Source organism: Marmota monax, unplaced genomic scaffold, assembly GCF_021218885.2.
Source record: "Marmota monax isolate L192 unplaced genomic scaffold, Marmota_monax_Labrador192_F-V1.1 WCK01_AAM20220418_F8-fsc00100, whole genome shotgun sequence".
In the NCBI taxonomy this organism is placed as follows: Eukaryota; Metazoa; Chordata; class Mammalia; order Rodentia; family Sciuridae; genus Marmota; species Marmota monax.
Window position 1 is genome coordinate 4,836,081 of NW_026693872.1, and position 20,647 is coordinate 4,856,727.

The window sequence follows — 20,647 nt, forward strand, 5'->3', positions numbered from 1 at the left end:
TCAGTAGTAGAGCATGTGCTTAGCATGCATGAAGCCCTGGGTTCTATTTCAAGAACTGCCAACCCCCCAAAAATGGAAAATAAAAAAGCACCTTGCCTTGCAATAATGATGCTATTTTAGGTCTAAACCTAAATCTGTTTTAATGTAGAAAATGAATGTATTACTGTAAAACATCTGTCCTATTTTTAGTTCAAAACAGTGTGCTGCTCCCCATCTCCCTACCAGGTTAACTGAGAACCAGTAAAGGGGTCAAAGCCATTATAGGGTCCTTCTGAACCCCAGCTCTTAGGGATGGAGACAACCGGCAAGAATGGTGGTCCCTGGGGTGACACTGTCCTGGACCCTGCAATGCTCACATGGCACTGGCAGGTTGTCTCTGTGGTGGCTGCAGGTGTCTCAGCGTGCTCACCCCTTTGTTGCTTTCATGTTTATGTAACCCATGTTCACGTTACGTTTTTCCAACTTGTTTTATAGGCTATTATGCTGACAATTGGAAAGACTACTTAAAGCAGAAAGATCCTCCGATGACTAAGGCGTTCTTTGACACAGCTGAGAAGGAGCCATTCTGCAGTGAGTGGTGTTTGACTGACCCTTTTATTGTGGGGATGGTTGAGTCTCAGCTTCCTGGCTGCTTCTTGGCAAATGAAGGGCGTGGTAAAGCTTGGAGTTTGGAGCTGGAAGGGCCTAGGTAGAATCCTGATTCTATCACATAATAGCTGTGAGACCTTGGTCAAGTCTTCTAACCTCTGTGGGTCTCAGGGTCCTGGTTGGCTAAGTGGAGATAATAATGCCTATCCTCTGGGCTATTAGGATTAAAACATCAATAAATCAGTGTTGCTAGCATCACCAGTGGCCATAGTAACCACTAAGATATTCCAGGAAATCACTTGATTCCTCAAGAGACATGATGGACATTGGGGCTAGGAAAATTAAGGTGGCAGGCACATCTTACGGGTCAGTCCTAGCTCTACAGCAACCATGACAAATTCAAGACATCAAGAGGTTGAGTATTCCAGATGGAAGGACAGCAGTTGATTAAATGCTCTATATGCCGTCAGGATTTGCCTGGGAAGATGTATGCCTTTCTTGCAATCTTTTTTCTTTTATTGTTGTTGTTGTTTGGTATTGTTGTTGTTGAGCACCAGGGGTGCTCAACCACTGAGCTGAGCCACATCCCCAGATCCTCTTTTTTAAAAATTTGGGACAGGGTCTAAGTTCTAAGGACCTTGCTAAATTGCTGAAGCTGGCTTTAAACTTGTGATCCTCCTGCCTCAGCCTCCAGCCACCAGTAACCCACTCATGTGCCCCCATGCCAGGCCTTCCTTGCAATCTTTTACTCCTTATCACTTTTCTTGGGAGCAACTGTCCTAAAAAACAGCAGATCCCTGGGTTTCCCTCTTTCTTTGGAGCCATACATGGCAGCCCAGGGTTGGGCATCTGCCTCGTCTCTATGGGGCAATCCCCTGAGCAATAAGGGCCATGAAAAGACATTCCAGAGCTGGCCTTATCTTCACGGAACCATCATCTTCCTGAGTCTCTTTCACTTTCCTTGCAAGTCTGACCAAGAGAGAGCAAATCTGCCTGTCACGTAGAGATCCTTATCTGCCCCAAATCACTTGACCTTTAAGAGCAAATAGTAAGGAAGAAAAAATAGTTCTCTGAATGCATTGTGTATCATTTATTCAAGAGGAATTATTGGGTGCCTGTAAGATTTACTGCAGGGATTATAAAAAGTAATAACGATTCATTGTTGTAGTATATTTTAATTCTACGTTGTTTTTTGATTTTTTTTTTGTTATTGATGGACTTTATTTTTATTCATTTATTTACATGCAGTACTGAGAAGAGAACCCAGTGCCTCACACATGTGAGGCAAGTGCTCTACCACTGAGCCACAACCCCAGCCCTCTGATCTTGTTTTTTAACCCATTTTTCAGGCAATATGTACATAGATGTTCTCATCTTTACCACTTTTTTTCACTTTGTATTTACAGTGGAGCATGATGGGTTATGATGGAGAAAGTCCAGAGCATAACAGGGACTCAAAGAAAGGAGAACTGACTTAGTCCAAGGGCCAGGGAGGGGCTCCTAGAGGAAATGACATTAAGCTGAAACCCAAAGGACAACTTTGCAAAATGGGCCATTAAGGATGTCCAGGCACAGGGAAGGCCCAAGAGCAAGAGAGAGCTTGGTAGTGCAGGAGGTGTGGGTGGCATGGCAGAGGTAGGAAGGAGACTTCAAGGTGCACCAGGTAGGTAGTAGCCATGACTGAAATTATGGAAGACCTTGTTGGCCATGGAGTATCTCCAAGTGGCAACTTGATCATTTTAGCATAAGATGGGCTGGATGGAAGTGAACCAATCACATGTAGCCATAGGCCAGGAGACCTTAATCCATTTGGTGTGAACCTGGGATGCCTGAACATGGTGACTGGGTCCCAGTGAACTCTGATGTCACTCATGCCATTTTTGCCAAAGGAAAAAAAAAAAACAATAGAAAATATTGCCCCAGATCTTTTCAGAGAAACTTCAGAGGAAGAGAAAAGGAAACTCAATTGTTAGGGATGTTGGGCTTCCAGGAATCGGCCCTCCAGTGGAGCATTTGGGGCTACCTCTCTCTTATTATGTTCTCTCCCTGTTCTGCAGTGTATCATTACTTTGTGGACATTATATCTTGGAACAAGAACATCAGAAGAGGGTCTATTACAATCAAATTAAGAGACAGAGATGGAAACACCACAGAATCTAAAATCGATCAGTAAGTTGAGCTGCAATAGTTTGCCATTTGCTATTTTCCTCTTGGCTTGAGAAATTAAATCCCAGATATACCTATTTTCTTATTTATAGGTTTGTGCTTTCCCTTGTCCTACAAAAAATATAAGGGGACATGTTGTTTACTTGCTTTCCCCGCTCTTGATCTCTCAGGCTCTCTACAAATGTATTGGCACAAGTGATTTCTTTTCTTCCTTCCTTTATTCCTCCTTCCCTCCTTTACCTTCTTCCTTTCCTGCCACAATCCCTTTTTCTCTTCTAACTCTTCCTCTGGTTGAACATTTAATTACAAAAGTTTTTCTTGCTTACCATAAAGGTTCAAACAACTATGATGATTTAATCATTCCACATTTTATATACATATATCAAAACCTTACATTGTACCCCATATATATATATATACAATTATGATTTTTTTCAATAAATAATCATTTTAAAACTATAAATGACCAGGCATGGTGGTGCACACCTATAATCCAAGTGACTCTGGAGGCTGAGGCAGGAGGCCGACAAGTTTGAGGCAAGCCTCAGCAACTTAGCAAGGCCCTCAGCAACTTATTGAAACCCTGTCTCAAAAACTGAAGAGGGCTGGGGATGTATGTTTTAGTCAGTTTTGTATTGCTGTGACCAAAAGACCTAAAAGAGAACAACTTAGAGAAGGAAAAGTTTATTTTGGCTCATGATTTCAGAGGTTCAGTCCACCGTCAGCCAGGGTCATAGTTTTGGGCCCAAGATGAGGCAGAAATTCATGTTGGAAGGGCATGGTGGAGGAAAGCGGCTCAGGAAGCAGCAGCCAGGAAACAGGAGAGTTCTGCTCACCAGAGAAAAAATATAACCTCAGAAGCCACACCCCCAGTGTCCTACTTCTTCCAGCCACACTCTGTATGGCTACAGTTATCACCTAGTTAATCCATAGGTTATGACTCTCATGATCTAATCACTTCACCTGTGAATATTCTTGCATTGTCTCATACATGAGCTTTTGGGGGATACCTCATTTCTAAACCATAACAATATAGCTCAGTGATAAATCACAGCTGGGTAATTCACAGTACTAAAAAACAAAAACACACAAATAAAAAACATAAAGGGATATGCCACATAAAAGTACAAGTTCTCACCCACTCCCCCCAATAGGCCCACCTCCAAAGTCCAAAGGCACCCACCACATACATATGCCTATCCTTTTATGAGCTATACAAGTAGAAATGTATAGGACATAAATATAACATGTACATATATATTTCTGAAACTCAAAATATAATTTGCAGTAAAAAAATTAAAGACACCCTTAAAATTCAGCAATGGGGAAATGATTAAATATTCTCATGTAATAGAATATTATTCATATATTGAAGTTTTATGATATATATTACATGAAAGCTTATGATATGCCAAGTAAAAAACGTAGAATTATATAAAGATTTAAATTAGCTCCATCATGTAAAAGTAATAAAAAAGAAACTTGCTAAAATATTATATTGCTATTTAGGTGGTGAGACTCTATAGCTGCTTTTTTTTTTTTTTAACAAGTTCTCTTTAGTATTCAGTTTTCTATGATGGTGTGTATAATTTTTTAAAGTTTTAAAATAATTAGCACTTTTAAAAAATCTATTACTTCTATAACCATGTTCTAACTCTATGTTTAGTATTTTGAAGAACTGTCAGACTGTGTTCCAAAACAGTTGTCCTATTTCACATCTCCACCAGCAATGTATAAGGATCCAACTTCTTCACACACTTGCCAGCACTTATTTTTGTCTAAATTTTTTTTATTGTGGTAAAGATGCATAACACAAATAACATAAACTTTACCATCTTTTTTGTTTTGGTTTGGTTTTGGTACTAGGGATTGAACTCAGGGACACTTTACCACTGAGCCACATCCTCAGCCTGTTGTTTGTTTTTGTTTTTTTAGGACATGTGTACTTTTTTGTCTTTTTTATTGGCACACAGTTGTACATAATGGTGGGATTTGTTGTTACATATTAGTATACGCACACAATATAGCAATATAATTTGGCAAATATCCTCCACAGAGATTTCCTCCTTATTTCCCCTCCTCTCACTCCTTAGTCCCTTTCCTCTACTAATCTCCTTTTATTTTCATGAGATCACCTCTCATCTTTCTTTTCCTTTTTCTTCTCTGGCTTTATATGAGAGAAAACATATGACCCTTGACCTTCTGTCTTTGGCTGATTTCACTTAACATAATGGTTTCAAGTTCCATCCATTTTCCTGAAACTACATTATTTCAATTTTCTTTATGACGGCATAAAATTCCATTGTGTATATATATCACATTTTCTTTATCCATTCATCTGTTGATGGGCATCTAGGCTGGTTCCACAGTTTGTCTATTGTGAATTGTGCTGCTATAAACATAGGTCTGCATGTATCACTATAGTATGCTGACTTTAATTCTTCAAGATATATACCAAGGAGTGGTATAGCTGGGTCATCTGGTGGTTCCATGTCTAGTCTTTTGAGGAATCTCCACACTGATTTCCCTAGTGGTTGTATTACTTTATAATACCAACAACAGTGTAAAGTGTTCTATTTTCTCCACATCCTCTCCAGCATTTATTATTGTTTGTATTCTTGATGACTACCATTCTGACTGGTATGAGATGAAATCTCAGTGTAGTTTTTATTGGGGGGTGGTACTGGGGATTGCACTCAGGGACACTCAACCACTAAGCCACATCCCCAGCCCTATTTTCTATTTTATTTAGAGACAGGTTCTCACTAATTTGCTTTGAACCTTGCTGTTGCTGAGGCTGGCTTCAAACTCGAGATCCTCTGTCTCAGCCTCCCTAGCCGCTGGGATTACAAGCGTCTGCCACTGAGCAGGGCCTCAGTGAATTTTGATTTGCATTTCCCTAACTGCTAATGATGTTGAACATTTTTTTCATATACTTGTAGGCCATTTATATTTCTTTTGTGAAGTGTCTATTTCATTCATTTTTCCATTTATTAATTTGGTTTTTTGGTGTTACATTTTTTTGAGTTCTTTATATATTTTAGATATTAATCCTCTGTCAGAAGTGTAGCTAGCAAAGATCTTTCTCCCACTCTGTAGGTTCACTCTTCACATTCTTGTTTTTTCTTTCCTGTGAAAAAGCTTTTTAATCTGATTCCATCCTATTTATTAACTCTTGTCATTATTCCCTAAGCTTTAGGGGTGCTATTGAGAAAGTCATTCATTGTCCATGCCTACACATTGGAGTGTTAACTATATATTTTCTTCTAGGAGTTGCCTAGTTTCTGGTATAATTCCTAGGTCTTTGATTCATTTTGAGTTGGCTTTTTGTGTAGGGTGATAGATAAGGGTCTAGTTTCATTTTTCTACATATGGATAACCAGTTTTCCCAGCACCACTTATTAAAGAGGCTGTCTTTTCTCCAATGTATGTTTTTGGCACCTTTTTCAAGGATCAGATGACTGTAGATGTGTGGGGTTGTCTCTGTGTCTTCTATTCTGTACCATAGGTCTATGTGTCTCTTTCTATGCCAGTACAATACAGTTTTTGTTACTATAGCTCTGTAGTGTAATTTAAAGTCAGATATTGTGATACTTCCAGCATTGCATTTTTCCTAGACTTGCTTTGACTGTTCTGGGTCTTTTATTGTTCCAAATGAATTTTAAGACTGTATTTTCTAGTTCTGTGAACAATATTATTGGTGTTTTGATGGGGATTGCATTGAATCTGTGTATTGCTTCTAGTATTGGTAGCATGGCCATTTAACAGTATTAATTCTGCCTATCCATGAGCGTGGGAGGTCTTTCCTTCTTCTAAGATCTTTTTCAATTTCTTTCTTCAGTGTTCTATAGTTTTCATTGTAGAGGTCTTTCACCTCATTGGTTAGATTTATTCCTTTTTTTTTTTAAGCTATTGTGAATGGGATTCCCCCCCTCCCCGATTTCTTTCTCAGCAGATTCATTGTTGATATATAATAAAGCTATTGATTTTTTAAAAAAAATATTTTTAGTTGTAGGTGGACACAATGCTTTTATTTATCTATGTGGTGCTGAGTGTTGGAAGCCATGTATGAATTATAGGTTCATTTGAGCCATTACAAGACGGCAGGGGGGTGGGTGGGGAGTGGGGATGTGGCGGGTGTGGGGTGGGCTGTGTGTGTGGAGGTTGCTTTTCTGAGAACTCCTGGTGTGAATCTACCTGTTGCCAATTGTTCAGATTACAGCTGACACGGTACCTTACGTATGTTCAAATGCAGCCCCCCAGTGGGGGGGGGGGGGTGTGAGTGTAACCTCCCTGGCTCCAAACAAGTTGCTTTTCACATCTTTATCCTGTTTTCCTCAAGAAGCTTGCCACAGTGAAACCTTTTGATGTATTTCCCTTAAATAAAAAATTTGGACCTTTTTCTTTGTTCAGTTCCTGTTCCTATCAGGGCTGGAAGACCCACCAGGCACCCAGCTTTTAAAAAACTATTTTCTGTCTATTATCTTCTGTTCCTTATTATTTTCAGACTTTTTATTTTCCCTCAAAGCAGAAATCTGCTCTGTCAGGGTGCTGGTAACCCCAGCAGAACCCAGTGCCTCACATGTGCTAGGCAAGTGCTCTATCACTGATCTACGTCCCAGCCATTTATTTATTTACTTATTTGGTACCAGAGGTTGAACTCAGGCACACTTGGCCACTGAGCCACATCCCAGCCCTATTTTGTATTTTACTTAGACAGGGCCTCACTGAGTTGCTTAGTGCCTTGCTGTTGCTGAGGCTGGCTTTGAACTTGGGATCTTCCTGTCTCAGCTTCCCGAATGCTAGAATTACAGGCATGTGCCACTGTGCCCAGCTCAGCTATTGATTTTTGCATGTTGATTTTGTAACCTGTTACTTTGCTGAATTGTTTATTAGCTCTAGCAGTCTTTTGGTGGAGTGTTTTGGATCTTCTAGGTATAGAATGGTATCATTTGCAAACAGGGATACTTTTACTTCTTCATTTTCTATTTTTATTACTTTTATTTTTTTCTCTTGCCTAATTGCTCTGGCTAGAATTTTTAGTACTATATTAATATAAGTGGAAAGAGTGGACATCTTGTCTTGTTCCAGATTTTAAAGGAAACACTTTCATTTTTCCCCCCATTTACTATGAAATTGACGTGTGTGTGTGTGTGTGTGTGTGTGTGTGTGTGTCATTTATGGTGTTGAGGTAGGTTCCTACTATTTCTAGTTTTTTCAATGTTTTTATCATGAATGGGTGTTGAATTTTCTCAAAAGCTTTCTCTGCATCTATTTAGATGATCAAGTGATTTTTGTTCATAGTTCTATTTATGTGATGAATTACATTTATTGATTTGCATATATTAAACCATCTTTGCATCTCTATCCCCAGCCCTTTTTATGCTTTGTTTTGAGACAATCTTACTAAGTTGCTGAGGTTGGCATTGAACTTATGATCCTCCTGTCTTGGCCTCCCAAGTAGCTGGGATTATAGGTGTGTGCCATTGTACCTGGCCAAGTTTATCATTTTAATCAATTTTTGGTGTACCGTTCAGTAGTTAGTGTATTCATGTTGTCATGAGACAGATCTCTAGATTTTTTTTCATTTTGCAAAGCAATAATTCTGTACTCATTAAACAACTCCCCTTTCCTTACTCTTCCCAGCCCCTAGTAAACACTATTTCTCTTTCTATGAATTGGACAATAGTAGATAGCTCACATAAGAGGAATCAATACAGTATTTGTCTTTTTGTGACTGGCTTATTTCACTTAGTATAGTATCCTCAAGATTCATTGATATTGTAGCATGTGACAGAATTTCCTTCATTTTTAAGGCTGCATATTATTCCATTATATGTATCGACCATGTTTTGTTTACCCCCATTCAATTATTGATGGATGCTGGTGCCTGCTTTGAATTATTTTGGATGTTCAAAGTGGAATGTCTGGCCCATGTGATAATTCTATTTTTGACATGCTGTCATCCAATTTCCCATGACTGTTGCATCATTTTCTGGTCCCCACCGGTACTGCACCAGGGTTCCAATTTCTCCACATCCTCACCAACACCTGTCGTCCTAATGGGTGTGAAGTGATTCTATACCTATGGAACGTTTTCATCATTCCCTGAAGCACTTCCTTCCTTTTGGGCACACAGACAGTCTTAGGATCACCTTGCACTTTCCCTGCCCCAGCCTGGGAGTCAACTCTTTCTCCAGGAAACCCTGGTTTCTTTTAGTGGAGATGGTATTAGGAACCAAAATCTGGGCTGAAAGTGGTAGTGCATACCTGTAATCACAGCTGCTTGAGGGCTGAGGCAGGAGGATTGCAAGTTCAAAGCCAGCCTCAGCAACTTAGTGAGGCTCTAAGCAACTATGTGGCTCAGGGGTCATGCGCCCTGGGATTCAATGCCCCATGCCATATATATATATGGGTACCTTCTGTATTTCAAGACTCAGACTTGATTCCATTGGGGCTGGGATGACAGATACCTGCTTACATCACTAACCCTCCAAATTAAGAATCATTTCTGATGTGAGCCCATTGTTCCTGAGCCTAGGAGACTCCTCAGCTCTCTGTGACCTCCTCTTCCAGCTCTGCAGTGGGACAAGGACTGTGCTGAACCTCCCCAGTGATTTCTCTTGGGACCTCTGGGGTTCCAATGTATAGAAAACATCTTCACATACTTGAGGAAAGTACTAGAACATAGATTTAGCCTAAGGTTCATCTTGAGAGACAGGACTAAAAAAAAATGTGCTTAAGGATAACTTCTCTGTTAGTGCCTAGTTTGGCTAGAAATCTCTGTGTGTCTCTAGCAATGCAGTTTAACGGAAAGACCATAACTTTGAACTTGGAGTTGAGTTCGTAACCCCTGTCTTGTGGGGAACTTAAGCTCTTCAAGCAGCTTTTGCCCTGTCTGTAAAATAGGAAAAAAAATACCCACCTTGCAGAATGTTTCAGGGATTGGAGAGATGTGTCAAAAGATGAGGACACCAGCTGGGTGCAGTGGCGCACACCTGTAATCCCAGCGGCTCGGGAGGCTGAGGCAGGAGGATTGAGAGTTCAAAACCAGCTTCAGCAATTTAGTGAGGCCCTAAGCAACTCAGAAAGACCCTTTTTCTAAATAAAAATTTTTTAAAAAGGACTAGGGAGGGCAAGGATTGTAGCTCCGTGGTAGAGCGCTTACCTCACATGTGTGAAGCATTGGGTTCGAGCCTCAGCACCACATAAAAATAAATAAAGACATTGTGTCCATCTACAACTAAAACAATAATTTTTAGAAAAAGGGGTCCGGGGGGGCTGGGGATGTGGCTCAAGCGGTAGTGTGCTCGCCTGGCAGCATGCGTGCGGCCCGGGTTCGATCCTCAGCACCACATACAAACAAAGATGTTGTGTCCCCCGAAAACTAAAAAATAAATATTAAAATTCTCTCTCTCTCTCTCTTTGTTCTTTTAAATTTTTTTTAAGTTTTTTTTAGAGAGAGAGAGAGAGAATTTTTTAATATTTATTTTTTTAGTTTTCGGGGGACACAACATCTTTGTTTGTATGTGGTGCTGAGGATCGAACCCGGGCCGCACGCATGCTGCCAGGCGAGCACACTACCGCTTGAGCCACATCCCCAGCCCTCTCTCTCTCTTTCTAAAAAAAAAAAAAAGGGGGGGGGTCCAAGGATGTGGCTCAGTAGTTAACTCCTCTGGGTTCAATCCCTGGTACCCCCCCTCCCCCCACCAAATAAATAAATAAATAAAGACAGGAGCACACTGCCTGGTGCAGAGCATTCTTCTCTGATGTCACTTTGGGGTAAGTAGATTCACTTAGGCAGTTGCCTGGACTTGGTGGACATGAAATTCAGCAAGTGCAGGAAATGGGGCCAAGTAGTAGGCTGTGTACCAATGATTTGCAGGCTGCAGAGCTGCTTTCTCTCCTTAGTCATCTATACTCATTTCTAAAGGTTATTTCTTTTTTCCAGTGAACCAGCCACATTTCAGAAATATCATCAAGTGAGCCTGCTTGCAAGATTTAATCAAGATCTGGACAAAGTGGCAACAATTTCCTTGGTGTTCTCTACAGGATCTGTAATAGGCCCTAAGTACAAGCTCAGGATCCTCCGAATTAGGTTGAGGTCCCTTGTCCATCCAGAGAGGTGAGCCTCAGGCAAGGTTTACCAAAGATTTTGTTGGATCCTCGGCTTCTTCCGATATTTTAATGGAACTTCTTCATTCACAGGGAGGGGAGTTAGGGGTTTTCCAAAAATAGTCTCCATTTGAAACAAGTTGCTCAGTAATCCAAGAAATTTATACTGGCATGTGCTTAAAGATAAATGGCCCAGTAACCCAAGGAAATAATGGTGTTATATGCTTAGAGTTACATAATTTCCTCCCTAACCACCCGTGTTCCTTGTAGTTGACAGTTTGTTGTAGAAAAGAAATTTTGTATCATTCAGCAGACTGAGAAAACAGAGATTAATATATATAAGATTAAAGAAAAATTGGATTTTTTCCCTTTGACAATGTCAATATTATGTGTTAAATTTGATAAGTGCATTGAGAATCTCCTTATTCTTAGAAAATACACACAGAAGTGTTAAGAAATATTGACGAGCAAACAACCTATTATCAACGGGTTCAGAAAAAGTGAATGTGTGTGCATAAAGAGAGAGAGGGGATTTTTTTTTTAAGTACAGGGCTATATTTGTATGTTTTGTGATAAATGCCACTCTACCATGTGGTCTTAACTTTTAATCTGTGGGCGGAAAAAGAGACAGGCAATGATGTAATCAGTAACTTTTTCTTGAAGGTTAAGGACACCCTAAAATATTTAATACAAATTTCCTCTAAGAGAATAGTCATTACATCTTAAAATGGTGGGATTTTTTTTTGTACTTTCCTAATTTTCAAAGAGATAACATGCCAATTTTATAAAGTCTGGAAAGTACAGAAAGTGTTAGGAAGCAGGAAACGATCACTCCTAATATCATTCAGAGGTAACCACTGTTAACAGTTTTGGTTATTTCTATTGTTGCTTTTAGACCTAGTTGAAGTCAGATGGGGATAACATTTTATGTTCTGCTTTCTGGCTGTGGATGTTTTACTTACCGGAAGCGTTTTTCCTATTCCATTAGAAACATCTGCTGCATAATTTTATATCCTAAGGATATAATGCAGTTGACTTGACAAGAACGTGGTATTGCTATGATTTTATTGACAAGGGTATTTCTGTCGTGTTTTCCCAGGCCCCAGTTATGTCGGTATGATCTTGTCCTGATGGAAAATGTCCAGACAGTCTTCAAACCTATTCTCTGCCCCAAGTTGCAAATGTAACTGCTGCTGCCGGGGACACGTGGGCAGCAACGATGTCAGGAAAGCTGCATCTACGGCCTCTTTTAAAGCTTCACCTGAACTTTTTCTCAAAGCTCAAAAAGCATGAAAAAAACCAAGGTTATTTTCAGCAGCGTCCTACAGATGTCACATTTCAGAACGTCAAACGACCTTGTGATTATAAAACGATACTGGGAAGGGTGGCCCTAACTAGGGCAAGTCAGAAATAGCCAGCCTTCTGACAGCCCAGTGCTTTGTCTGGCTGCATCCTGGGGCCTGTTTGTTCCGACCTGTCGATTCTGCTGCCCATCACACAGGCTCTTTGTTCCTCAGGGCTTCGGGTACTCATCTTAAGGCTAGGTGGGGGGCTGGAGACCTCCCTGTGGACTTTCTGTTCCCTGTGCCGAATTCTGCACAGAACCCATCACGCAGAAGGGAACAAAACTGACCTACCTCTCAGGGCTGCTGTGTGGAAGACAAGTCTATGAAGGGTTCTTTGAAATCCTATGGGTACCACATCTGTGAAGGTGTGATGAATGTGAATATGTTGTTATTTATTTTAACGTGGCTTAGCTCATATCCTTTGATCATATCCTTTGATAGGGGTGGCCCCTCCTTATCAATACAGCTTCTCTCTGGGGCAGCAAGAAAGCCACATACCCCTGTCCCACCCGCTCTGAAGTAATGCTGGTGCAAAGGAGGTAGAGATGGGCTGGTGGGCTGATGGGCCGGTAGCCTGAGGGCAGTGCTGGGTCTAGGGAGGAAGCAGCAGCCCCACACCCCTGGGACAGGGGACCAGCAGGGGAGGAAAGGGCTTGTTTTTCATCTAAGGTGGAGAAGGATCATTTTATAGGCAACCCTTCTCTTTTTTATATATTTATTTTTTTAGTTATAAGTGGTTACAATATCTTTATTTTATTTTTATGTGGCGCTGAGGATCAAACCCAGTGCTTCACATGTGCTAGGCCAACGCTCTACCTCTGAGCCCCAGCCCCAGCCTGGCTACCCTTCTTTTCCTGTTTAGGTTGTTTGTATGTTTGTTTTGGCAGTGCTGGGGGCCATCCCAGAGCTGCACCACGGAACTGCACTCCATCCCAGGCAACCCTCTTTCTTTCTCTTTCTTTCTTTCTTTCTTTCTGTACTGGGGATGGAGCCCAGGGATGCTCTACCCCTGGGCTGTATCCCCAGCCCTTTTTAGTTTTTATTTTAAGTCGGGGTCTCATTAAGTTGCCGAGGCTGGCCTCGAACTTGTGATCTTCCTGCTTCAGCCTCTGAAGTAGCTGGGATTACAGGTGTACAGTGCATAACCATTAGCTTAAACAGTCTTTAAGAAATGTTTATATTTTCCTTACTATCAATGTAATCCCTGTTTATTGAAGGAAATTTTTTAAATGCACAGTGCAGAAAAACAAAACAAATCAAAACAAAAACAATGATGCTATAACTTGTTTTGCTAACATGGGGATTCAAAGCATAAACCAGTTTGTTCTCAGAGCATCTGCAGCCTCCAGTTTGAGGAATTCTCAGACTTCCCTGGAGGTAGGTGTGACCTCCGAATCTGGAATGACAGCAGGAACCACGTCAAGAAATCCCAGAAGACCAAGTCTAGAATGAAAGGAGGGCAATCCCTGGGGCCAGATGCTCAGCATGAGAGTGGGTGCAACTGTCTCAAAGTCCTCTACCGTTTTCTATGAAAACAGCCTTATTGTACAGAAATGGACTATTTCATAAATGATATAAATCAGTATGTGGCTCGTTCTTAGAGATTTGTATCTTAGATTCATTTGTATCAAATACAGCCTATTTTATGTAAGGGATGGATGGCTGAACTCTGAAGGGAAAAAGGCTCAATGGCACTTGGACATCTTGGCCTCTCCCACCACACCTTTCCTCAGCAATTGCGGACAGAGAGATCAGCGTGCTGAGAGGCCCTGATTTCTTTTTAGAGTTTTATTGTTCCTGCATTTTGATTAGCACAGTTACTTTTTTGTCCTCTTTTCCTTATCTCCAAGCAGGGAGTCAAAACAATTATAAGAAAATGCCAGCAGTAGAATTTCTATTAAGTTATAGACTCTTTGGGTCACTGGGTGCTGGCATAGGACCTGGATTACCATTGTCTGGGCATCTGTGGGGTGGTGGATGGATGGATGAAGGGACGAATGAACGGATAAAGGGAGGGAACTTGTTTATTGGTATGGAGATGAATTTCAGTGAGTTTCAGAAATGGAGAGAAGAAGAAGTGAAGAGAGTCACAGGAGTGGTCACTGTCTTCTCAAAATCTTCCTCCTGACCCCCCTGGAGCTTGTGACTCTTGTTTTCTGTGCCTCTCCTCCTTTTTCTTTGTCTGTATATCTATCTGAATCCCCAATCCATAACACAATTAAATTACAGTCTACCCCTTTCCTCCTCTTTTCACCAGTTCTCTCCTACTGGTCATTTGAATCTTGGCTCAGGGGCCCCTGCTCTGTTGAGTCTTCTCAGGTCTCATTTCCACTCAGAGCTCACCATACTTTTTCCTTCATGCACTGTTTATTTTTACATTTTTTTTTTTAGCTTTTCATAATTTTAATATTTGGCAGAGACTTATTCACAAGCTTCTAATTAAAAAAAAATTATGAACAAACTCATTAGACCTGAGCAAATTTGCAGAAGATTTAACATATTACAATGCTTGTTTTCACAGTTATCATTTACAGAAAATTACAAACCAAAGCAACTAAAATTTACTCTCTACAAACCTCCTACAATGGTCTACATCTATTTGAGTTTATTTTTCACTATCTTCTTACACTTTGGAACAGGCATTTTACATTAGGATGATGTTACTCTTCCTCTCCTTCTGTCAGCTAGAAGAGTCTCCATTATCTTGATTCACAATCATAGTGCTCTACCACTGTTACTTCTAGTACAGGTTCCATCACCAATATTAATTATGCTCTAAGGAAAATAACTAACTGCCATTACATAGAAATAATGGAGGGGTAAGTAATTGAGAAATTTCATTCCCAAGCATTTTAGAAAATCACAAATACAATCTGGCTTCCTTTTTAAGTAAGAGAAATCAGCATGCATACTAGTTTGATCCAAAAATGTAGCTACTCTTTTTTTTTTTTTTTAAATTTTTTATTGTGGGTTGTTAAAAACATTACAAATTTCTTGACATATCATATTCCACACTTTGATTCAAGTGGGTTATGAACTCCCACCTTCACCCCATACACAGATTGCAGAATCACATCAGTTACACATCCATTGATTTACAAATTGCCATACTAGTGTCTGTTGTGCTCCGCTGCCTTTCCCATCCTCCCCCCTCCCCCCTCCCCACTACATTTATTTTTGTAATTATGTGATTAATGTCCATATTCACTCGTCTGTGAGGCACGAACCATGTACCTATGATATAGTCTGCCTTCAAGAAATATCTATTAAATAAACACTCTCTATCATCTTCTGAGTCCTATGGTTTGTTCTGGAGCATGGCTCGACTGAGAAAAGACTACCTCTCACTCTAACCATATCCCATTGCCACAAGGGCACCTAAACTTCTCAGCCTTCGATTTTTTCCCCCATAGGATCTTTGTTTTTTTTTTAAATTATATATGATAACAGAATGCAGTACAATTCATATTACACATATAGAGCACAATTTTTCATATCTCTGGTTGTATACACAGTATATTACACCAATTTGTGTCTTCATACCTGTATTTTGGATAATAATGTCCATCACATTCCACCATCATTTAAAACTCTATGCCCCCTCCCTTCCCCTCCAACTCCTCTGTCCTATCTAGAGTTTGTCTATTCCTCCCATGCTCCTGCTCCCTACCCCACTATGAATCAGCCTCCTTATATCAGAGAAAACATTCGGCATTTGGTTTTTTGGGATTGGCTAACTTCACTTAGCATTATATTCTCTAACTCCATCCATTTACTTGCAAATGCCATGACTTTAATCTCTTTTATTGCTGAGTAATATTCCATTGGGTATATATACCACATTTTATTTATCCATTCATCTATTGAAGGGCATCTAGGTTGGTTCCACAGTTTAGCTATTGTGAATTGTGCTGCTATTGGCTGTGTCCCTGCAGTATGCTGTTTTTAAGTCCTTTGGGTATAGACAGAGAAGAGGGATAGCTGGGTCAAATGGTTTAGTCTTAGACTTTTCTATGATCTTGGTCCATTGTCTTTAGAGGCCATTTCCCAGGCTCCCCAGAAAAAAAAATAGAAGTGAGCTCTTTTTTCACTTCTAATCACCTCTTCCAGGGGACCCCACCACCATTTCTCAGCAAGCCCATCTGTCCTGAAGTCTGGGATCCCCACCCCCCATTTCAGCACTACTGCTAACACCCTCCAGGACACGGTGTTACTGGGTGACTCCACGCCTTGGTCCCTAGGCTTCCCTTGGCTTTACTGTGACTCTCCCTTGGCCACCCCAGTTGTCACTGACTTCATACACACTTCCATCACTGCTTTTATGATACCATGCAGTGACTTCTCTGTGACTGTAACTCCCTGGATACTGTGAGCCCACAACAGCCCCTGCTGCCTGTCTTTGCCTCCCTGGCACCAAGCACAGTCCAGGCACAGAGTAAGCGCTCCATGAACACCTGTTGAGCAGAATGGAATGGATTCCATGCTTAGGAATTGGAGAGAACCACCTGGTTTAAACATTAATTTATTTCACTCTGCAAGTTCCAAAGACCTGAACTTAGGAACGTGTGACCTTGGATCCCTACTCCAGGCTCTCGTTCCTGCAGAACCCCATCTTAGCTAAAGAGGCTTTGGGGACCAGGGGCCAGAATCCACTCACATTGACCCAAACTTTATAGATTATTGAGAGAGAGGGCAGCGGGGGGACACTCAAGGAATCCCAGTGCTGTGGTTTGGAGGTTGAATGTCCTCTGAAGACCTTAAAGGATTGGTCCACAGGGTGGTGCTCTGGGAGGTAGGGGAACCTCTTATAGGGAGCTCCTGAGGTCGTTGAGGGTGGGTGCTTGATGGGGATTGTGGGATCCCAGGCTTCCTCGTCCTCTCTTCGTTTCCTGGTTCATGATGTACGTGGTTTTGCTTTACCACATGCTCCTGCCACGATGAGCCATCCCTGCCAGGGGCCCAAAGCAATGGGGCCATCTGATGCTGATGCTTCTCCAGAAGCAGGAGTCAAAATAACCCATTTTTCTTTATAAGTTAATTGCCTCAGATATCTTATTATAGTGATGGAAAGCTGACATGCCTAGAAAGAGGTGACTATCAGACCTCAGGAAAGGGAAGAGAGGGGTGGCCCTGGAGCCTGCAGCAACAAGAGGTTGTAGGCCCATGTTAACCCTAATGTTCTCCCACCAGTTCTCCGATTGAGCTCAGCTTCTTTAACAGGACAGCTTCATTGGGTGGTTGGCTACTGTTATGGTTTAGATAAGACAACACAAGAAAATTTAGAGGTGAGAAAATTGTGTTGTGAGAGTTTTAACCTAATCAGTGTGTTATTCCACTCGAATGGATTAACTGGGGGATAGTTGTAGGCAGGAGGGGGGAATGGCTGGAGGAGGTAGGTCACTGGGGGCCTGCATTCGGGGTTTATATTTTGTCCCTAGTGAGTGGATCTCCCCCCTCCGCCTTCCTGTTGCCACGTTCTGAGCTGCTTTCCTGTGATGTCCTCTGGACCCACTTCAGGTCCAGAGCTATGACGGTGGCCACCTATGGACTGAGACCTCTGAAACCATGAACCAAAATAAATTTTTCTTCCTCTACATCATTCTTGTCAGGTCTTTTGGTCACAGCAAAAGAAATTCTGACTCAAACAACCACTCCCTGTATAGGTGATCCCAAAATCCAAGAAGTGGACACTGCCCTAGGGTCCTTGGGGTGGGGAAGATGTCCATCCTGTTCCATTCAGTTATGTGTGGGGTGGGTAAGGAGCACAGTCGCATGGTGTTCAGAGCTACTCCTTTCAACTGCTCTGGGCAATGAATCCAGGAAAGGCTGCGTGCTACTGACCAAGAGCCCTGATGGGTGCCTGGCTCTTCACTCTCCCTTGAACCTCCCGCTTTCCTCCAGTTTCTCAGGCCACATGTGCCCTGGTGGGGGGTTGTGGTTGACCTGGTTGGGCTGCTTGGGCATGTGCTGTGGATGAGTGGCTCAGAGGAAGCTGCTGCAGGTGCTGGGTCGGGGGCTAGGAGTGTGGAGGAGACTGAGACCAGGGTGGAAGTGGCTGGTGTTGGAGAGCCCAGGCCAGGTCTTCTTCACCAAGCAGGAATCAGCCTAGGACCCCAGTGGGGCAGGTCAGGGGTAGCAAGGAGATGCTTGGGTAGTGAGCCTATAGAAAGTAGATCTGAACCTCTTGGAAGAGTTGGCCAAAGTCCTTCTCACCTTGTGTTGGCCAAGTCCTATGACATTCAGGTTTTCTCACTGGATTTATCCAAGGACTTTGACACTGGCTATTGAAAGGAAAGTGACCACAACACTCAGAGCGACCAAGAGATCTTTATTGCAGCAGTTCAACAGAGGAGAAAAGAAAGAAAGAGAAGAAGAAGAAGAAGAAGAAGAAGAAGAAGAAGAAGAAGAAGAAGAAGAAGAAGAAGAAGAAAAAGAAGAAAGAGAGAGAGAGAGAGAGAGAGAGAGAGAGAGTAAGAGAGACAGAGAGAGCAAGAGAGAGAGAGAGCAAGAGAGACAGCAAGAGAGAGAGCAAGAGAGACAGTAAGAGAGAGAGAGCAAGAGAGAGAGGGAGCAAGAGAGAGGGGCCCGGCAGGAGGGAGTTTTTGTAGCCCAAATCTAATAGGGTCTCTGGGTTTGTCACACAAGGGGGTTAAGTGTTCGGCCTTAAGCGGCGAGCTGAGTGTTCAGCCTTGAGCACGGGGGACGAAGCGCTCAGCCTTGAGGGGGGTTTGGGCGTTTGGGCTTGAAGCAAACAGGTGATAAAGAACCAGACACAGGGTTTGAGAAGCCAGGTCATCCTGCAGCTAACTTTGTTTGGCATGCCCTGCAGACAACTTATTCAGCCTGTCCTGCACCTAACAGCTATGGTTCCTTTTCTGAAAATCTCTCTTGGGATCTCAGGACACTTAAAAAATTTATTTATTATTTTTAGTTTTAGGTGGACATAATATCTTTATTTTTATTTTTATGTGGTGCTGAGAATCGAACCCAGTGCCTCATGCATGCTAGGCGAGTGCAATACCACTTGAGCCACATTCCCAGCCCCCACTTTTTTTTGTTTGTTTGTTTCCTGTTTCTCCAACATCCCTGAATGAGTCATCTGTTCTCTTTGGTGGATTTCACTGTTTCCTTCCCAGGTTTCTAGTTTCAGTCTTCTCTTTCAAAAGGGCATGCATGGTCGGGGAGGAGTGTGTTTGCAAGGTGTGTGACCTCCACTGCTTCTTTGACGTACTTGCTTCCCTCTTCCTAAGCTTCAGTTTTTCTGGACTATGAAGAGGGGTAGTTAAGAGTCCCTGCTTCATGTTATATGGAATAAGTAAATTCATGCATATAAAATGCTGCCTTTGGTCTCTAGACTTAGTAGATATTCAATGAATGTCACCTGTAGTCATTTTCTTCTCATGGAATCCCTAGGAGACCTTCCCTCTTCCCCTCATGATCTCAATGATCTCCTCTAGACAGATGGTTTGGATAAGTGTCCCCCAACAGCCCATGTGTTAAACTGTTAGTCCTTGGCTAGGCAATACTGGAAGGTGGTGGAAACTTTGAGTCAGGGCCTTGTGGGAGGTCTTCAGATTTTTGGGGATGTACCTTTAAAGAGGATAGTGGGACCCCAGCCCCTTCCTCTTCCTCTCTATCACCTCCCAGCTTCGAGGTGAATTGTTTTGCTAAGCCATGAGCTCCCAGCCAGGATGAGCTGCCTCACCATTGGCCTAAAAGTAACAAGACCAACCAACAGTGGACTAAACCCTCTAGAACTGTGAGCCCAAATTAGACTGTTCTTCTTAAGTTTCTTATATCTGTTGTTTTCCTATAGTAAGAGAAAGCTAATATGATCCTCAAATATATGACATTCTCTCGGTTATAACAATGTTCACTGTGTCCTGGGGGGAAAGATGATGAACCTGGAGCATGGGTTTGCAAAAGGAGCGCAGGCATTTCTGAGGGATTCCTAGCCACAGAGGAAGAATGATGGCAGGAAATAGGAAAGCTTTCTTAGGGTGGGTGGCTACTGTCTTGAGTATGGAAAAAGGAGTAAGAATTTGCTAGGCAGAAATTGTCAGATAGAGAGAAGAATGTTATCAGAGGTATGCATGTGCATGTTCAGCTGAAATGGAGGGATGAAACTGAAAATCTCCCATTTTCTTAAATGAAGAACTTCAAACACATACAGAAACAGAGAAACCGGTACAGAATCTGCCTCCCTGTGTCCATTACTCAGCTTCAGCAACAGTCAACTCACAGCCAATCTTGTTCTATCTAAACTCTACTCACCAAACCCATCTCATTTTTTTGATGAAAATACCTGACACTAAATGATTTCATTTGTAAATATTTTAATATTGTGAGAAGATAAAATATAATCTCTTTTTCCTTCTTAAAAATGAGTCATGGGGATGGGATTGTGGCTCAGTGGTAGAGCGCTCACCTCC

At 41.8% G+C, this 20,647-nt stretch overlaps 1 protein-coding gene across 1 annotated transcript in view; it reads left to right on the top strand.

Moving 5' to 3' along the window:
• Liph (lipase H) overlaps positions 1–15,502 on the top strand; it is a 47,040-nt gene extending 31,538 nt beyond the window's left edge. Inside the window, exons 7-10 of the mRNA XM_046462661.2 lie at positions 475–570; positions 2,646–2,757; positions 10,706–10,879; positions 11,969–15,502. Of these exons, the coding sequence (XP_046318617.1) occupies positions 475–570; positions 2,646–2,757; positions 10,706–10,879; positions 11,969–12,056 (470 nt within the window). The 3' untranslated portion in view covers positions 12,057–15,502. The remainder of the gene's footprint in view (positions 1–474; positions 571–2,645; positions 2,758–10,705; positions 10,880–11,968) is intronic.
• Positions 15,503–20,647: the final 5,145 nt, after the last annotated feature.